Source organism: Callionymus lyra, chromosome 18 (assembly GCF_982586985.1).
Source record: "Callionymus lyra chromosome 18, fCalLyr1.hap1.1, whole genome shotgun sequence".
NCBI classification, from domain to species: domain Eukaryota; kingdom Metazoa; phylum Chordata; class Actinopteri; order Syngnathiformes; family Callionymidae; genus Callionymus; species Callionymus lyra.
The window spans coordinates 20606151-20623031 of NC_141835.1; the positions used below are offsets into that span (position 1 = coordinate 20606151).

At 38.0% G+C, this 16881-nt stretch overlaps 1 protein-coding gene across 1 annotated transcript in view; it reads right to left on the reverse strand.

Moving 5' to 3' along the window:
- Window positions 1-16881, reverse strand: part of LOC148060901 (CAP-Gly domain-containing linker protein 4) — a 38597-nt gene that overhangs the window by 14425 nt on the left and 7291 nt on the right. The window contains exons 3-8 of the mRNA XM_087779247.1: window positions 14661-14800; window positions 14029-14122; window positions 13192-13353; window positions 12991-13109; window positions 8584-8832; window positions 794-929 (exon numbers count right to left, since the gene is read on the reverse strand). Of these exons, the coding sequence (XP_087635373.1) occupies window positions 794-929; window positions 8584-8832; window positions 12991-13109; window positions 13192-13353; window positions 14029-14122; window positions 14661-14800 (900 nt within the window). The remainder of the gene's footprint in view (window positions 1-793; window positions 930-8583; window positions 8833-12990; window positions 13110-13191; window positions 13354-14028; window positions 14123-14660; window positions 14801-16881) is intronic.

Genomic DNA, 16881 nt, shown 5'->3' on the forward strand with positions numbered 1-16881 from the left:
TGCTCTTGATACTTAACTTTTCAAAACCACATTTTAATTTCATATGTGAAAATCATAATAAATGTCTGTCCCGTATTGTTACATGCCACCCTGTAACACTGTTACAAAGACACCGTTTTCTTAACTGACAAATACAATCACTCAATCCCTTGCAGGAGCCAAGGTGTCAAGCAGATACGTTCCTGTTAACTCATGTAATTTTAATTGACAGAATTGTCACAATGAAGTGTGTTTTCAAATATAATGTAAAGTGATGCTAAACTGAATGCTATTCTTGCTAGCTTAGCTAGCGGCTAACAGGTGAAATTAACGTTTTTTATTGTCGTGTGTTATGAAGATTAGATTAGTCAATTGTATGAATCTACAACAAATTTACAAAATATAATTTTGAATGTCAAACAGAGAAATTTTAATACAAATTAAATTTGAAATGTTTATTTAACTAATGATTCATCTCTGAGGCGGGAAATATATCTGATGTGAAATTAAAGAAGCCTTTTTCCGCTTTTTTTTAAAAATGACTTATAGCTTCATAGGATGACTGATATCTCAAAGAGTCGTGATAACTGTAGCTGGTCGTAATGTAGCGTCTGCATTTTTAAATTAAAATACAAGACAGATGATTATTTACTTTAAGATGAATTATCGACTGAGGAGCAGCAGTGGACTGACAGGCGCCGTAAACACCTGAGGTCAACACGCCATCAATAATGGAACACTTCAGTCTGATGAGGTCAATAATGAGTAAGTGATGATTGAAAACGCTTACGGGCACTCGCTTTTTTCCACCTACCGTGTCTGAGTGGACACGTGAAATACTGGACCCCGGCCACCGAGCCATCGTTCTTGCCCTCGGGTTTTTCAAGTTCCACTCCGGCCCACAGGCCCCCTGAGAACTCTGTGGTGCCGCAGAATCGAAGGATGCCGGTCTGGGGAAAAAATAAAACATGAGGAGTCAAAGTGATGATGACACTTGAGCTGCTCACAGAAGATGTAATACAAGTTTCTCTTCAAATAAAAACCATGGAACTGAGGAACAACCTCATACTTCTGCTCCTTCACTTTTACATCACGTTACAGTCCCTCTGCTTCTGCTCCGGTCAAACTCTGACCAGAACTCTGAACTCATAAACTGGACCCTACAGACCCCAGAATCTGAACTGACCGCGTGCACCGTAGCGGAGTTGTAAGAGCTACAGCAGGGGTCACAATCTTTTTGAACTATCGGGGCAAATAACAAAATATAAAATGAACAAAATTTGGCTCCTGGGTCTTTAGTTTGACATGAGTCCAAAATTGTATTGAAATTGACCATCACTCATCATTGGTGTGCTTTAGTCATTTTTGGAAGTATTTATTCCACCTAATAATGATTTAAGTAAATCAAATAATATATGTAGTACATAACATGTTTTTTTTTTAAATAAAAGTAATAAACATAAAAATAAAAACATAATTTAAGCCTATTTAGCTTGATTTTGATAACTTGATTGTATTCTTTATTTTTGTTTTACTCCTGGAACTCTGGTTTCCTCCTAATATTAGAAAGCATAGGTCTGGTGTGAGCAGTTGATTTATAGATAGATAGATAGATACTTGATTGATCCCGCAGAGGATCATATGAATATTTTGTCCAGCAGCAACAAATACATACATCCATCCAAACAAACAGACATCCACGAATACATGTGAAAACAATCACAGAAATAAATAAATAAATACAAACAAATGGATACATAAATATCATATGTCTTTGTTTATCCTTTGACGGGCTCCCCCGACTCGGACTAGAAACACATGTTCACCACATCAGTAATAGTCAGATACATTTTTTAGTCCACCATCTAAATGTATTGCAGAAGAAGAAGAGTGTTTACTTTCATGCTTCACTAACCTTCCAGCCAACAGCATTTACCTACTGACTTTACCTACCTTTGAGTTTAATATTAATTTACTGACGGTGTACGATACGTATCACGATACATGTGTGATGATACTATATATTGGGATACTGTAGGAACAACGGTATATTGTTTCAACACTTTTTCTGGCTCTGAGCAAATACTTTCTCTAACCAAATGTGAAAGTGCTTGTAGGAAAGTGCTTCTCAAAATATTAACAACAATGTTTTACTTATATTAACAATAAACAAGGAATTGCATCAACAGCCTCAAACAACCTGGAGCAACATGCAATATCCAATACTTGTTAGTGTTTAATTTTAAACTTTGTCTAAAAACCAGAATGAGTCAAAACATCAGCTTTAAAAGCTGCTGGAGCCTGGTGTATCCTTTTATTTTTCACTCATTGCTGCCCTTTCCCCTTTTTGGTGTTACTTTGGCACCAAAGTGTGGTTTAATTCCACCACACAAATGAATAAATGTGGTGAATATGAGAGTTAATTTTAGAATAAAATAAATCTTTTATACAGACACTGTAGAACTATAAACCATTAAATAACTTTGAATTAAAATAAAATGTTATTTAAAAGTTAAAAGTTAAAAAAAGTTAAAAGTTTGACTGTAAATTAATGTACTAAAATTGGGCCCTCATGTCTGTAAATATGACTATAGGGTTTTTGTTTAACCTTTTGTCATATTTGGTGAGTATTTATTGCCCCTCAATATATTTAGATGAATAATTCAAAAATACTTTTTGCTTTTAAATCAGATTTTAATAAATAAAAACCTAATTACTTTATACTTTTCGCTCCTTTTTTTTTTGTTTGACGGCCCCTGAGAACATCCACTGTATCAAAGATGGCCCCTCAGGAAATGTAATTGCCCACCCCTGGTACAGAGTACCGTTGTCAGTTCACAGTTCATTTAGTAGTCATGTCACATGATGTGAAAATGTGCCAAAGACAGGGAGAGAGTCAGTCAAACGCACACATGGATGTTGACCCAGTAATGATCAGCATAAAACCACCCTCCTAAAAAATTGTCTTGTTAATTTTCCGGTGCAAAGCTTGCACGTGGGTCAGGTGATAACACAACATTCATAAGTTTGTTTACTGACCACGTCTGGACCCACAGGGACATTCTTCGCACTCCACCTCATCCTTTTGTAGACTGCTTTAAAAAGCCTTTTTACGAGGAACCAAACATAAAATAATTGGATTCGCTGAAAATGAACTCCAGGACGAACCCTAGCTCATAAGCAAGGGAGAATTCCACCTAGAATGACCCGTCGCGTCAGCGAGCAGAAACATTATTTGCCGTCATAAGAAGCGGACGCCCACGCACTCCACCGGGACCAACTTTTGATCCCACTATGAAGCGAGAAGAAATCAATGAGCTGCCCGCCATAAGCGCAGCAGGAAGTGCCGAAGTCGTCAATATCATTCAAAGGCAGAACGCGTTCAAGCATCGGTGACAATTCACACAGTGAGACGTGGCACTCAGACGAGACGGAACAAAGACGTTTGCGGCCTTCAAAGGAACGATGTCAGGCTCACAAGTACCAGTTGCCATTAACTTGCACCTTAACTGGGGTCTTACGAGAATAGAAAACTTGCTTTGTTCGACACACAAAGAGAAACACTGTTATATGTGCAGATTTGGCTTTGTTCGTTCAGATGGATCAAACTATGAGATTTTCATCAAACTTCTTTTCCCAGTCAATTCTCTTCACAGAACAAGGGTAACAAATGATTTAAGTGTTAAATAATTATGATGGAAAAATCATTTCTGTTAGGAATTGTTACAACCTTTTGTACCAATAACACAAAAATCTCATAAAACACTTGATATTTTAGCTTTTGAGCATGTTTGAACAACGTGTTCTGGTCGCCTTCTACCTTCACTTCCACTTCTAGTAGTTATCCTTAAAATGTCCTCGAGCGACATCAACTAGCTTCTCCATTGAAGAAGGAGAGGTTCTACTTCGCATCTCTCCTGGATGACAAAGCTCCACGGTGTAGATCACACAAACCCCTTATTTATGAAATCATTCATGTACTGGTCAAACTTAAAAAAGCAGAAATAATGTAGAAAACAAAAAATAATGAACTACTTGAGACTTGAACTTTAACAAGGATGTCAAGCTGTGGAGTTAGTTTGTCTGGAGACAGAAATCAAACTGTAAAATCAATTGTTTTACAAAAGGAAATAAATATTTTTCTGAATAATTATCATAACAGAGGACGACAACAGAGTTGAAGGTTATATTGCAATTACATATGTATGGTGATATTAATGTAGTATGTATATATACATACATACATACATTAACATACATACATACATACATATAAATTAATCATAATTTTAATCATAATTGATTAATTTATATGTATATCTTTTGGTAAATACATATATATTTAATACTATATAATTTGAGATTGTGTAATATACATAATATGACATAAGATATGTTGTGTTTTCCTATAGGTGCTTATATATTATGTGTGACAGTAAGGGGAAGGAGATTTAAAAGTATAAAAGTTTTTACTTCTTCTTAATTCTTTTTCGAATTCTTCAACAGTATTTTGTTGCATTTTTTTAAAATTTCATTTCATTTTCATTTCTTTATTTCTTATTAAAAAATAGTTAAATATCGTATACATGCTCCAATAAATTCAAGGAAGAGTCCAGACGGAGAAAAATCATTTGAGCCTGTTGTATCCATGATCTTGTTCCTTGGCTCACAAAGTTGGTGACCATAGATGAAAGTAGGAACATAGAAGGACCGATGAATGGAGAGCTACAAAGACTCTGTCGAAGGTGTGGAGCTGGTTATGTTGATAATAAATTCAATAAACATAAATATACTATAACAAATGTGACCTTTTCATATTAAGATGTGTTGATACAGAAAAGTCTCTATATCAATTTAAAAATATAAAGTTACCACTGCATTACATAACACGTTGATTCAGCTCAAAAACTACATAAAATACACAATGACTATTTAAAAAGTAAGTAAGTAATATTTATGTATATGTTTCAACCTCAATCTTTTCCTCTGTGTCAATAACAGTAAACTAATAGGTTTTTAAATCTCAATGATGTTACATGTATGATGTTTGTTATAAAAAATGACCATCAATTTGAATGGAATTGACATATGGTCATGGAAATAAAAAAAGGGGAAAAAAGGTGAAACGATACGACTCATACATATTGGCTGTTTAAGTCGATGGGAAGCGAAAAAAGTGGTACATGCCTGAGTGAGCTCAAGACAACCCTGAGTGCTCAAAGAATTCCAAAAAAAAATCACGTTGCTTAGCAACTGGAAGCAGCTTTTCCCAGCTGATGAGTGAAATCTCGTGGCAAAGGGATGCATCCGTGTTGAGAACAAACCTCTGTATGGACGTGCGAGGCCACAGAAGACACAAAGCCATGTCCTCTTTTTCCCTAAACCAGAACACCCAGTCACTCAAGGCCTGAACCCAGCTGGATGGAACCGGCCAGAAAGGAAGTGTTCTGTGAATCAAAAGATGAGGGACGACAAACATCTAACTAAATCTATTCATCGGCTCTAAAGAGACTCTCCAACTGACGTTACAAAAGAAACAAGTGTTCATTAAGAATCATGCACATACTGCTTTCAAGGTCCATCTTTGCTTCCACACCAAAATACACCAATAAACTAATAATCCAACTTAAAACAAGTTGCTTTTGTTTATTCCAATCAAGCATCTTTACCTGACACACCCATCCTTGGACAAAGATGACAACATTAGCTTATAACCACAAGATAGTGGCCCCTAAGAGCTCACTTGGTTTAAGGATATTTTATTCTCATTCACTAGGCACAGGGCCCTCTAACTTTTATAATACTATAAAAACGACCGTTTAGGGAAGTTTACCATGGCTGTCTAACAATGTTATTACTAGTTCAACTCTACATATAAATACATATACATATAACTCGTTAAAGATGTTTGGAGATCATTTTTCTTCCTTTTATTGGTCCTTTTTATGGGTATTGTAAGTAAGTAAGTAACTTATACTTGTAAAGCGCCTTTCACAGACCAGCGCTTAAACAATGAAACAATACACAGTTAATATACAGACAGATTTAAAAACCTTAGCAGTCCAAGACAACATGGACACAAACATAGACAAATAAAAAGGTCTTAAGATGTTTCTTGAAGGAGTCAGTAGATCCATCAAACACAGAGAGAGAGGAAGATCGTTCCAAAGCTTAGGAGCAACAGCCTGGAAGGATTTCTCTCCTCTGGTCCTGAACCGTGTGTGAGGAACCATCAGTAGATTCTGATCCACAGACCTCAGAGCCCGAGCTGGGGGGTAAGGCTGGTTCAGATCACTGATGTAAGGAGGAGCCTGACCATGGATAGCTCTGAAAGTAAGATCCAGAATTTAAAAGTTGATCCTGAAAGAAACTGGCAGCCAGTGAAGAGTTTTAAGGATCGGAGAAATGTGAGTTCTTCTACTAGAGCAGGACATTGGTTTTGTATCGTTTTGTATTTTTAAAATAAAATGTATATTTTTAATTGTATGGCATATAACGCTTTTTTTTTTTAGCATTTTAGTTTGTATTTTATAACATTTTTTTCTTTAAAATACTTTAGCTTAATGTATTTAAACCTAATATTAAATTATTTATTTCTCCCTTTCTTCTTTTGGGTTGACAGCCCTGTATAACAGTAGTATATAATGTGGCCACCGAGGAAATTTAATTGCCAACCTCTGTTCTATTGCCACCAACTTTGTGACCCAAAGAATAAGTGGGCCAAATGACTTTTCTCCACCTTAGAAGACAGTGTGAGGAGATAAGTCATTCAGGAGAGACCCACAGTAGAGCCTCTGCTCTTACACAGAAGACGGTTGAGGTCGCTCGGGCATTCTGCAGCCGGCCACTAAGGTGTCAAACGTCGCAATGGATGCAGCTGGTACAAGTCACTCCCTCGCAAGTTGATTTACGGATTTATTAAAATCTGTCACACTTTTTCTAAATCAAAAGAAGTGCAGTGGAGGGAAATCTGATTATGGAGTATTTTCGGAGCATAATTTTCCCACTCCTGTACTAGAAACAAAAACAATTTATCACTCAAGGATTATTGAGACACTGCGTCGCTGTTACACAGCGATACATCTGCTTTAATAAACTGATGTCAAGTCAATATCTGGGAGAAGAAACAATGAATAAATGCATCTTTGCGGTGGAATCAGCCGCCAGCTGTAGCGATTCAGCTCAGCAGGACGCATCATCAAACACTCGTTGGGATCACAGACGCTGCCAAAAGATCATGAATCTGTTCCGCTCACTTCTACTGGCAGGTCTGGCTACCTGGGCAGAGCGTGCAGGATTAGTATTCACACCTGTTATTGCGTCCCGCCACGAGAGCCGGAGTGCGAGACGGCTCGACATTTAAAAAGGAAGATGGAGACGGAGGAGGAGACGAGCAGCCGTGACAGAAAGCACAACACTTCTGAGAGGAGGTGGAAGCAACAGCGATGGATGCACGATCGAACGTGTAAGTGGTGTCAGGAAGTGGACGTCATGTTGGTCAAACCATGATCTACATGATACCGTTACTCATCTTGATTGACGACCCTTTGTGGTACATGTATCAAGCAAGGCTCTGGGGGGCGGGGCTTTAACACATTAATCTACAGTAAATATTTCAATGAAAAGAGAGTTTTATACAAACAGACACATACTGATGAGTAAAATAGAGGTTCAAGATCAATTTAAGAGACGATTAAATCAACATCAGGGAGTCTCCTGCTAAACTGAGCCTGAGAAACCTGGGTGTTGTATTTGATAAAGACATGTCTCTTGTTCAACACTGCAGAAAACTGCCCAGAAACTGTTTCCTTCAACTGAGAACAATCTCTAAACTCAAAAACTTGTAATCCATGCGTTTGTTTCTTCTCGTCTGGACTATTTAACAGTTTGTTTTCATGTCTTAACAAGAAGGAGCTGTCTCGCCTGCAGTTGATTCAGAACTCTGCAGCGAGAATTCTAACCCGCTCAAGTAGAAGAACTCACATTTCTCCAATCCTTAAAACTCTTCACTGGCTTCCAGTTTCTTTCAGGATCAACTTTTAAATTCTGGTTCTTACTTTCAGAGCTATACAAGGTCAGGCTCCTCCTTACATCACTGATCTGATCCAGCCTTACACCCCAGCTCGGGCTCTGAGGTCTGTGGATCAGAATCTACTTATGGTTCCTCACACACGGTTCAGGACCAGAGGAGAGAATTTTTTTCAGGCTGTTGCTCCTAAGCTTTGGAACAATCTTCCTCTATCTTTGCGCTTGATGGAGTCTACTGACTCCTTTAAGAAACATCTTAAGACGTTTCTATTTGTTCAGGCTTTTCCTTGATTTTCTGGAACTCCTGTTGTGTTATCAGTATTATCTTGACCTTTAAAATATATACTTTATTGAACATTGTTTTGATTGTTTAAGCACTTTGTGACCCTGGTCTGGAAAAGCGATATATAAATAAAAATGACTTACTTACTTACTTACTTACTCTTATAGAAACTTAAGACACAGACATGCATTTATTTCTGCTCTAGGGAATATTCTATGATACAATTTATGTACGGCAGACCTGGGCAAAAAGCTTGGTCATAGAGGTATCAGAGCGCCAGTCTTGTCACAAACCTTCTGTCCAGCGATCACGACTCGCTCTCCCAGTTGAACTCCTATAGTGCTGAGCTGCAGCTTGGCTCTGTCAGAAAGAGCCGCAGGGGTTTGGGCCAGCGACGCCATGGCCGGCGGGGAAATGGGTCGGGGCAGCGCCTCTCGCAGGAGCGTCCGGAGTTCTTTGGCCGTAGCGGACGCGTCTGCCATCTCCGCGGGCATCTCCAGCGGGTCTGGTACCACGTCTGCCGGACACAGGCCTTTGTCATTCTGTCGAGGAGGAGGAAGAGAAATGAGTGAGTTAACCAAGATGAAGATCGACTTACAATCAACATTTCAAAAGGATTTGATCAAAACTTTTGCTGTGAAAGAAATATTTGCTCAATATTCAACAATATCTGCCGCCTCTCACCAAAATATTTTAGCAGTCGAGGTCATTGGCCGACAAAAATCAATATTAAGAAAAGCACCAAATAGAAAATTTGTGGAGAGAATGGAAAATCAGGAAACCAAGGCAAGAAACTCTTGCTTCAAACGCAAATTATTCAATTTCAACATTAGGGAAATATATGTATGACATTGAAAGTAAAAAAACGAATATTGTAAAATAAAAAGGAAACATAAAACTAATTGTTTTATTTTCAAACTAAACTATATGACTAATTTGTACAAATTGAACTTGAATTGTTAAATTGTTTCTCATTAAAAAGTCCTTTTAGGTCAAGTGTATTATAACATTTATCAGAGCGCAACTGCTGAAAGATAAGCCGAGCAGTTTACCTTGTCTATATAATTAAATCAAATATAATTTAATAATAATATACCTGTCAATTAGTTTCATTTATTTATTACTAAGAAATAAACGCTTGAAATAATCCTAGTTGTTAAAAAAGCCCATGCGTTTTCTGTATGTAAGTTTGTTCATATATGTGATAACCATTCAGTTATACGCTCTTGAACCTACCATAGCAATAACGACGACATTGAATGCATCATCCACACATAGGAAGTGTGAAACAATGTGTTTGAGCTGCTTTCTTAGATGAAAAAAAGCATTTTGGATGAAAAGTTTCCCAAGAAATGTTGCATCCCGAAAATCTACCCTTTTCCAATATAGTTTTTGAAACTATCTATATTATCCATCTCTGCATTTGTTTTATCTTACATTACCTTACCTTAATAAACACCACCTTTCCTTCATTTTACTCTTATTGAAAGTTACTCTAAAATAGTTTAAAAATGAAATCTAAAATCTTCATTAGCTTAAACCAAACACTTGCAAATTTAGACACTTTCTTCTCCACCTAATTTACTTTTAAGATATCACTAATACATTAGCAAAGAAATAAACAAAATACACAATTCATTACACACCGTTTTACATTTAGAATTACTACTTTGGAATACATTTTATATTTGTATTCATTTATTTTTGTTGCCATTTATAATTATAACTGTTGTTAGTATTTTTATTATTATTATTTCACCGTGTATGTAAGCAGGACATCCATGAGCTACTTCAGTCATCCCCATTCTGGTCGAGGCCGTTTTGTGGGACCCACTAATAATGGAGATAAACCTTCCAGGGTCTTACAAGTCTGCTGAGCTTTCTTCTGACGCGCATCAGTTGATATTCACAACCTAATATTTTGGCAGCAGATTGACGATTTTTCAACCCACAATACGACAATGGCTTGTAAACACTCGGCAATAAAACAATTGGCTTCATGAGGCGTCACGTTGACAGTTGTGAGTAAACATTTATCCCTTGTGAACAAGACGGAGGCAGTGGGAAAATGCCCAGCAGCTGAATTCAGCAGCTATTCTCCCGCTCTCAGCATGTGGCGCAAACCGTTTTCAAAAATCCCTTTTTTGCTATAGGAAAGACAACAGTGTCAAAACAGACAGCAATGCCGGGATCCAAAAAAAACGATCCACCTCACAAAATCAGCTTGAATAAAAATCAAAGGTGTTTCTATTGTGAGAGCTGTTGCCAATTTCCAAGCCTCTCACTTGTGTTTGGATACATTCAAGCAACTCAATAAGTTCAGTCCAAACATGAGCTCTGGAGATCCACTTATAAATAATTTAACTTGAATAACTCGGAAGTAAACAATATTTATCAATTTAACTAATAATTTATAACAAAATACTTCTGAATTTGTGTTAATTAAGTTGATTAAATTAGATTTTTAAGTTAAAAAAATTGATTTAAGTTGGTTTCATCTTGTAAACACACAGTTTTGAACCCAACACTTGAATGTATGTTACATACAAAAAAGAGGAAAAAGAGAAACCTGAAACACATTGTCACCGAGAGAAAATTGATTTTGTGAGACCATTTGCCATTTTAGTGACGACAACGCCGGAGAAGTGCTGACAGTATTAAAATCTTCACATTTTTTTTTATTAAAGTTTGACTTTCAATGCATCTGCCAGCAGAGAAATGGAGGGCTTCAATCTACCTGGCAAAATTGATCTTGTAAAAAGCGGGAAGTGGAACCATTGAAGGAAGCAATCCGTCACAAGCAAGTGATTCCAATGGAAAGCACATATTTCCACTTCCTATGGCTATTAAGACGAAAGGCGTCGAGCGGCGGATGCGTGAAAGTCCCACTACATATATTCCTGACATCCCTGTAAAACTTTTCTGTGCTCAAATGCTATATTTGGAGAGACAAATCACTGCAGGGCCAGAGCATTTCAAATTAAACCACCTCCGCAGATGACCTTTCCTCAACTCTGCTTTGGTAGCCAGACTTCTTCACAGCCCTCAGCTGGCATCGGCGCTTTAACAAATGCGAGTGGCACAATTTGGAGGGAGCGGCAATTCACACAAATCACCATGACACCGTGAACTTCTCATAGCTGTTTGCTTTAGAGACAATTTGGGGTAACGAGAGAGAACGAGGGTTTCAAGGACTTTTGAGGGTTACCCCTAAAATACATTCTAACATTTGAGTTGAGGAAGAGACCACCCCTTACTCTGTCTTATTTAATTAATTTACATTTCCCACATGAATGTTTCTCTGACTCTGCAGCTGTTTAAAAAGCTCCATCATTAGAAGCAGTATACTGGCCTCCAGTGGCGTCTTAATGTACTGCAGATTTCCAACGCAAGTTAAGAATAATATTTATATTCTTTTATTTTAATTTTTTACCTTTACATTTTTAACTTGATCTCTGATTATTTCTTGCTAAACTACTTCAAATGAATTCACATATAATACACATTAAAGATGGAATCAATAATTCACTTCACAAAAGATTAATAACATTTTTTTTTTAAAAAAACTTAATTGTTGAACATCAGAGTCATATATCTGCTATCCTCTTTTGAAAGTTTTAAATATCATTTTCTACTTTCTTTAAAAGCCTTTTTGTGTCCACATGCTCTTCTTTTTTTATCTTAACGCTGTCAGGTCGTATTTAAATCAACATTTCCACCTCTTTTTCTTTCAAAGGAAGATGGATATGTCGCTTTTTTAATATTTAATGATTTTAAATTAGATTTTAATTTATTTTTGTCTTACATGTGCGACTTTTCTTCCTTTTTTATATTTGAATAAAAATATATATATATATATATATATTTTATTATTTATATATGTTGTCGAAACTTTTTATTATTCAAAAATGATTTTCTCCAACGAAAACAAAATGCTCAAGTTGTGGATTTTTCCATTTTATTTTAAATATGCATTAATGTTTATATGCCAGTATCTGCTTACAGTATATATACGTATACATGTAGTTTCTTCTTCCATCTTCCCTGACATCATTGATTCCATCCATCATTAAAATACAAAACAGTCCTGAACTTGCAATTACGACTTTGAAATCGCCATTGTTGTCGTCTCTGTGTTGTGTGTCGCATCAGGCTGTGAGTCTGATCAGTGAAACCCCACCCATAAAAAAGGAAAAAGTGATTACTACCAGGAGCTGGATGTGCCTGTGCTGCAAATTACAGCGTGTAGCGGTGAAATATCTGCCGGCTGTGAGAACAGTGACAGGATGATCATCACGAGTTTGAGTGTAATAAGTGCGGCAGAGACATAATCTGAGTTAAATTCTGCTCAAAGTTGTGTTGTTTGGAAAAAAATCGTGAATACCTTTCAGTATAAATGTGAACATAAATATTAGATCTTTACAGTCTAGCATCTTCTGGCCAGTTAGACATCACATTACTGCTGATCTGGCGCTTTTTATTGCGGCTGGTGTAAATATATGATGGTGTGTTTTGGGGCGGAACTGTGTGATATTTTACCGAGCAGGATGCATTTGGGAGAGTGTCAAATATAAAACATGTTTATTACGCGCGAGCTGCAGATATAAAACAGTCTGTGAGGAAATTGGGGCACTTAATTTGAGCCGAGAAACAACGGGGGGAGCTTGTCTGCGTCCGGACTGCAGGCGGCTGTAACTTACTTGGAATGCCGGGTTGGCCCCGTGCTCCAGGAGGCACTTGACAGCGGGCGTGCACAGGTTGGCGGCGGCAATGTGGAGGGCCGTGCCGAAGTCGAAGTCACTGCAGGTGGCGTCGACATCTGAGAGAGTGAGAGAGAGAGAAGAGTTTTAGCATTTCACAAGGAAGGACAAGCAGGTCTACGTTTAAGGGTCGGCTCGTACCTCCAGCCTGGGAGGCCTGCAGCACCACCCGGATGAGCGGTGGCACGTCGAAGTATGCGGCAAAGTGCAGAGCCCTCATGTTGGTCCAGCGGGAGCGGAGGTTGGGGTCGGCACCCATTGCAAGGAGCTGGCGGGCGAAACCGGCTGCTGTATCAGCGTCACCTGTGAAGTGACGAGGAAAGGAAGGATTAGCAACAATCAGTTGCCGTCACAGTTCTAACCATCATGACTGACTGACACGTCAGTATTTTAAAACCTCAGTGAACAGGATAAAAGTCCTGTGTAGGAAGAAGAAGAATCTGGTGGTATGATAAGTATACAGGGGCAACAATACGATATATTGCAATACTGTAGGAACTACTTGTAGTATTGTACGAGTACTTGACTCTGGTGTTACAGACCACATGACTCTTGACAAAGACGTCACTGCTTTCATTGTTTCGTTTTGAAACCAAAATATGTCAAAACATCATTTTTTAAAGCTGCTGCAGTCAACTGTATCCTCTCGTCCCGAGTGATGGCCCGGATGTTGCTGTTTTTAATTGATGTGTTGGCTGTGAAGGAGGTAATCTAGTGGCCGGAAGTTCCATTGCAAAACAAAAATGAACAAGCTGTGAAAAATAAATGTTAATGCTGATTCTAAAGAAAAAACGAATATTTTACGCATTCTATATTAAACAATAAACCATAAAATAACAATGTTAATACATAAAATGTGATTTGTAAGCATAAAGAAAGAAAAGAAGAAAATAAATAAATAGTTGCTGTTGTTGCTGCTGATATATCAGGACATCTATATGGTTTTCTTACACCACTAGTCCAAGTGTCAGTACTGACCGATGCCCGGAGCTCCGGCCTTGCAGCAGTAGTGCAGCAGACTCATGTCCGTCAGTCCGTCGCGGTCATTCACCCCACAACCTCGCTTTAGGATCTGCAGAAAAATATATCCACAACTAGTCAAAATCACTTATATTAAACGTATAGTAATATAAATAAGAGAAAACTCTGAACATTCACAAACTCATACATTAATAAATAATATAAATGTATCATTATTGTATTATATTAATAACTCGGTTTGTCTTGTTTAGTTAAATTCCTTTATTGCCCCATTTATCCATCAATTTTATTTTCTACCGCTTATCCAAGGTCAGGTCTCGAGGGCAACAGTCAGACAAAGAGGTCTTGCATCTTCCAGCTCCTCTGGGGGAACAGCAAGACATTACCAGGTCAAATGGCAGCAATAATTGTCATGGTATGCCCTGACGTGTTCTCCCTGATGGCGACGTTCAGACACCTACAAAGGTGCAAACTCAACTGGCTCATTTGGAGGAGAAGAGGTTCTAATTTGAGTCTCTACTGAACGACTGAGCTCCTCATCTTATCTCTTGAAATCTTCACCTCTTTCTAATGAGGGAGGTTCCCGTGTTAACACGGATAATTAGATGAGTCTCTTGAACAAGCTTCACCTCATTTCCAATCAGGTCAACGTTCTTCTGCACTTGAGGGACCCACTGCCGGAGAACGGCGAACAGCTCGGGGATGCTGGTGCAGGGGTCCAGCAGGAGCTCCCTGCACTGGGGCTCACCGGGGTCGAAGAAGGAGAACTCTGTGGAGAGGAGGAGGAGGAGGAGAAATGTTAATTGAACTCATATTGACTAATGGCTGGAAGAATTAAAGTGGGTGCACGAGGGCGAAGCATCTGTGGAATCGTACGAACTTTGGCGACAGTCTGTTCGATCGATTCAATCAAATTACAAATCTTGGGAAATGGCCTGGCTGTGCCCGCAGAGGTGAGTGGAATCAGATGTGACAGCAGATGGCAAATGACTCATTAGAGACGCCGACGAAGGCTGAAAACAAATGGCTTTGGCCTTTAACGGCGGAGTAGAGCCTTTAAAACAACCTGTATTTCTGTCGGTTTCGTCTTCGAACGAGCAGTTCCGCTCGCCTTCACAGCACAACAGTAAAATGTGTTGTCAATTAGCCTCATCACAGAAATATCTCTGACTCTGTTTTTCGCTCCAAGTACAGTACATTTTCTATTATGCAGCCCTCTTGAGGTCATAGTTAAGCCGATAAGAACGATCATGTATTTTTTCAACAGCTAAATAAATATTTTGGATTCATTTTTATGACTATTTAATAGTTAAACTCTTAATATAACTTGCTAAAGTTCTTTCTTTTAGGACTTTTGTTTTTCTTTGTGTAGTATTTACTATTGTATTTACTGCTCCTCAAAGTCATTTGAGTGAATATTGAGCTTATTCCTTTGATAATAAGTAACATAAACGGTTTAGGATATTAAGGTTTATTTTATTGTGTCATTAGATTATTACACTTGATATTTTTACTTTTCTTTTTTATCTTTCCATAATATTTTGGCTATCCACTCTTTCATTTTCACTTGACGGCCCCTAACAACGGTCACTCTATATCATATGTGTCAAAGTCAAGGCCCGCGGGCCAAATGTGGCCCGCCATGTGATTTTATGTGGCCCGCCTGCCTTACCTTGACCAACGAGCAAAAAAAAAAACTTGTCCGACAAACCAATCCCACAACAGACAAAATGGTTTCCTTTTTTTATTCGCGCTGCTTGCGTTCCCTTCTCTGACTCGGTCAAGTTTTCACAAGCGCACGCACGCACACACGCAATCCATGGCGCAGCAGCGCTGGAATAGAGAAATACAAATACATCCTCGCAAAATGTCCAAGAAGAGAAAAGTTGATGCAGAGGGAAGGCTATTTCAAGAAAGGTGGGAAGGCGAATAAATGTTTACCCATCAAGAAAAACAACAAATTGCCGATGAATTAAAAGGCAAACTGGCAGAACATGACCAATGGATGGTGGAGAGGGATCCACTTGGTGTGCGTTCAACAAGAATTGACACAGCCAATATATAAGCTGGGGAACCTAAAAACGTGACCAATAACTGGTTGTGAACTGAGACTTTTTTTCTTGTTGGGACATATAATGACAAGACTCACCAATCTGATTTTCCTGCAATTTATTTATTTTTTCTCTGCTTGAGATGACAAGTGTGATGAGACGTGCATCAACAGGAAAAGTTGCTTGTCAGACTTATTTCAGTTGCAACTTGTTAGTCTTGAGCTGTAAGTTTTTACTTATTTTTATGTGTAGCAATGTATTTAGTACCACATGCAAGGCTGTGTGCAGCCATTTTTATTTTATTGTAAAATGCTACATCACACATGTTGTTAGCAGCTCACAATTGTTAAGTAATAAATTCAAAGTCATTTAACATTAAGGAGTAGTTACATTTATTTTACATTAGCTTACATTTAGTTACATTTATAAGTTACATCTGGCCCTTTGAGGGCAGCCATTATGATGATGTGGCCCCTGTTGAAAACCAGTTTGACACCCCTGCTCTATATCAAGCATTGGCGATTAAATATCCCCAGGGACAACATTATAAACCGTGACTGTTTTGAGGGGCCGTCAAAGTCAAAAGAGAGTATCAAAGAGACAAAACATGATGGAGAAACACAAAAAAACACAAGTAAACCTGACAATTCTAATAAAATATTTATACCATGGCCATGGGAATAGAAATGTCTCAATATCTCAATATCTCAATAAATCATTTGGAGGTGCAAGAAAAATCCACCACAAGAACAAAACAAAAATCAGAAACAAATTAATTAAGAAAGGTATAAACAATAAC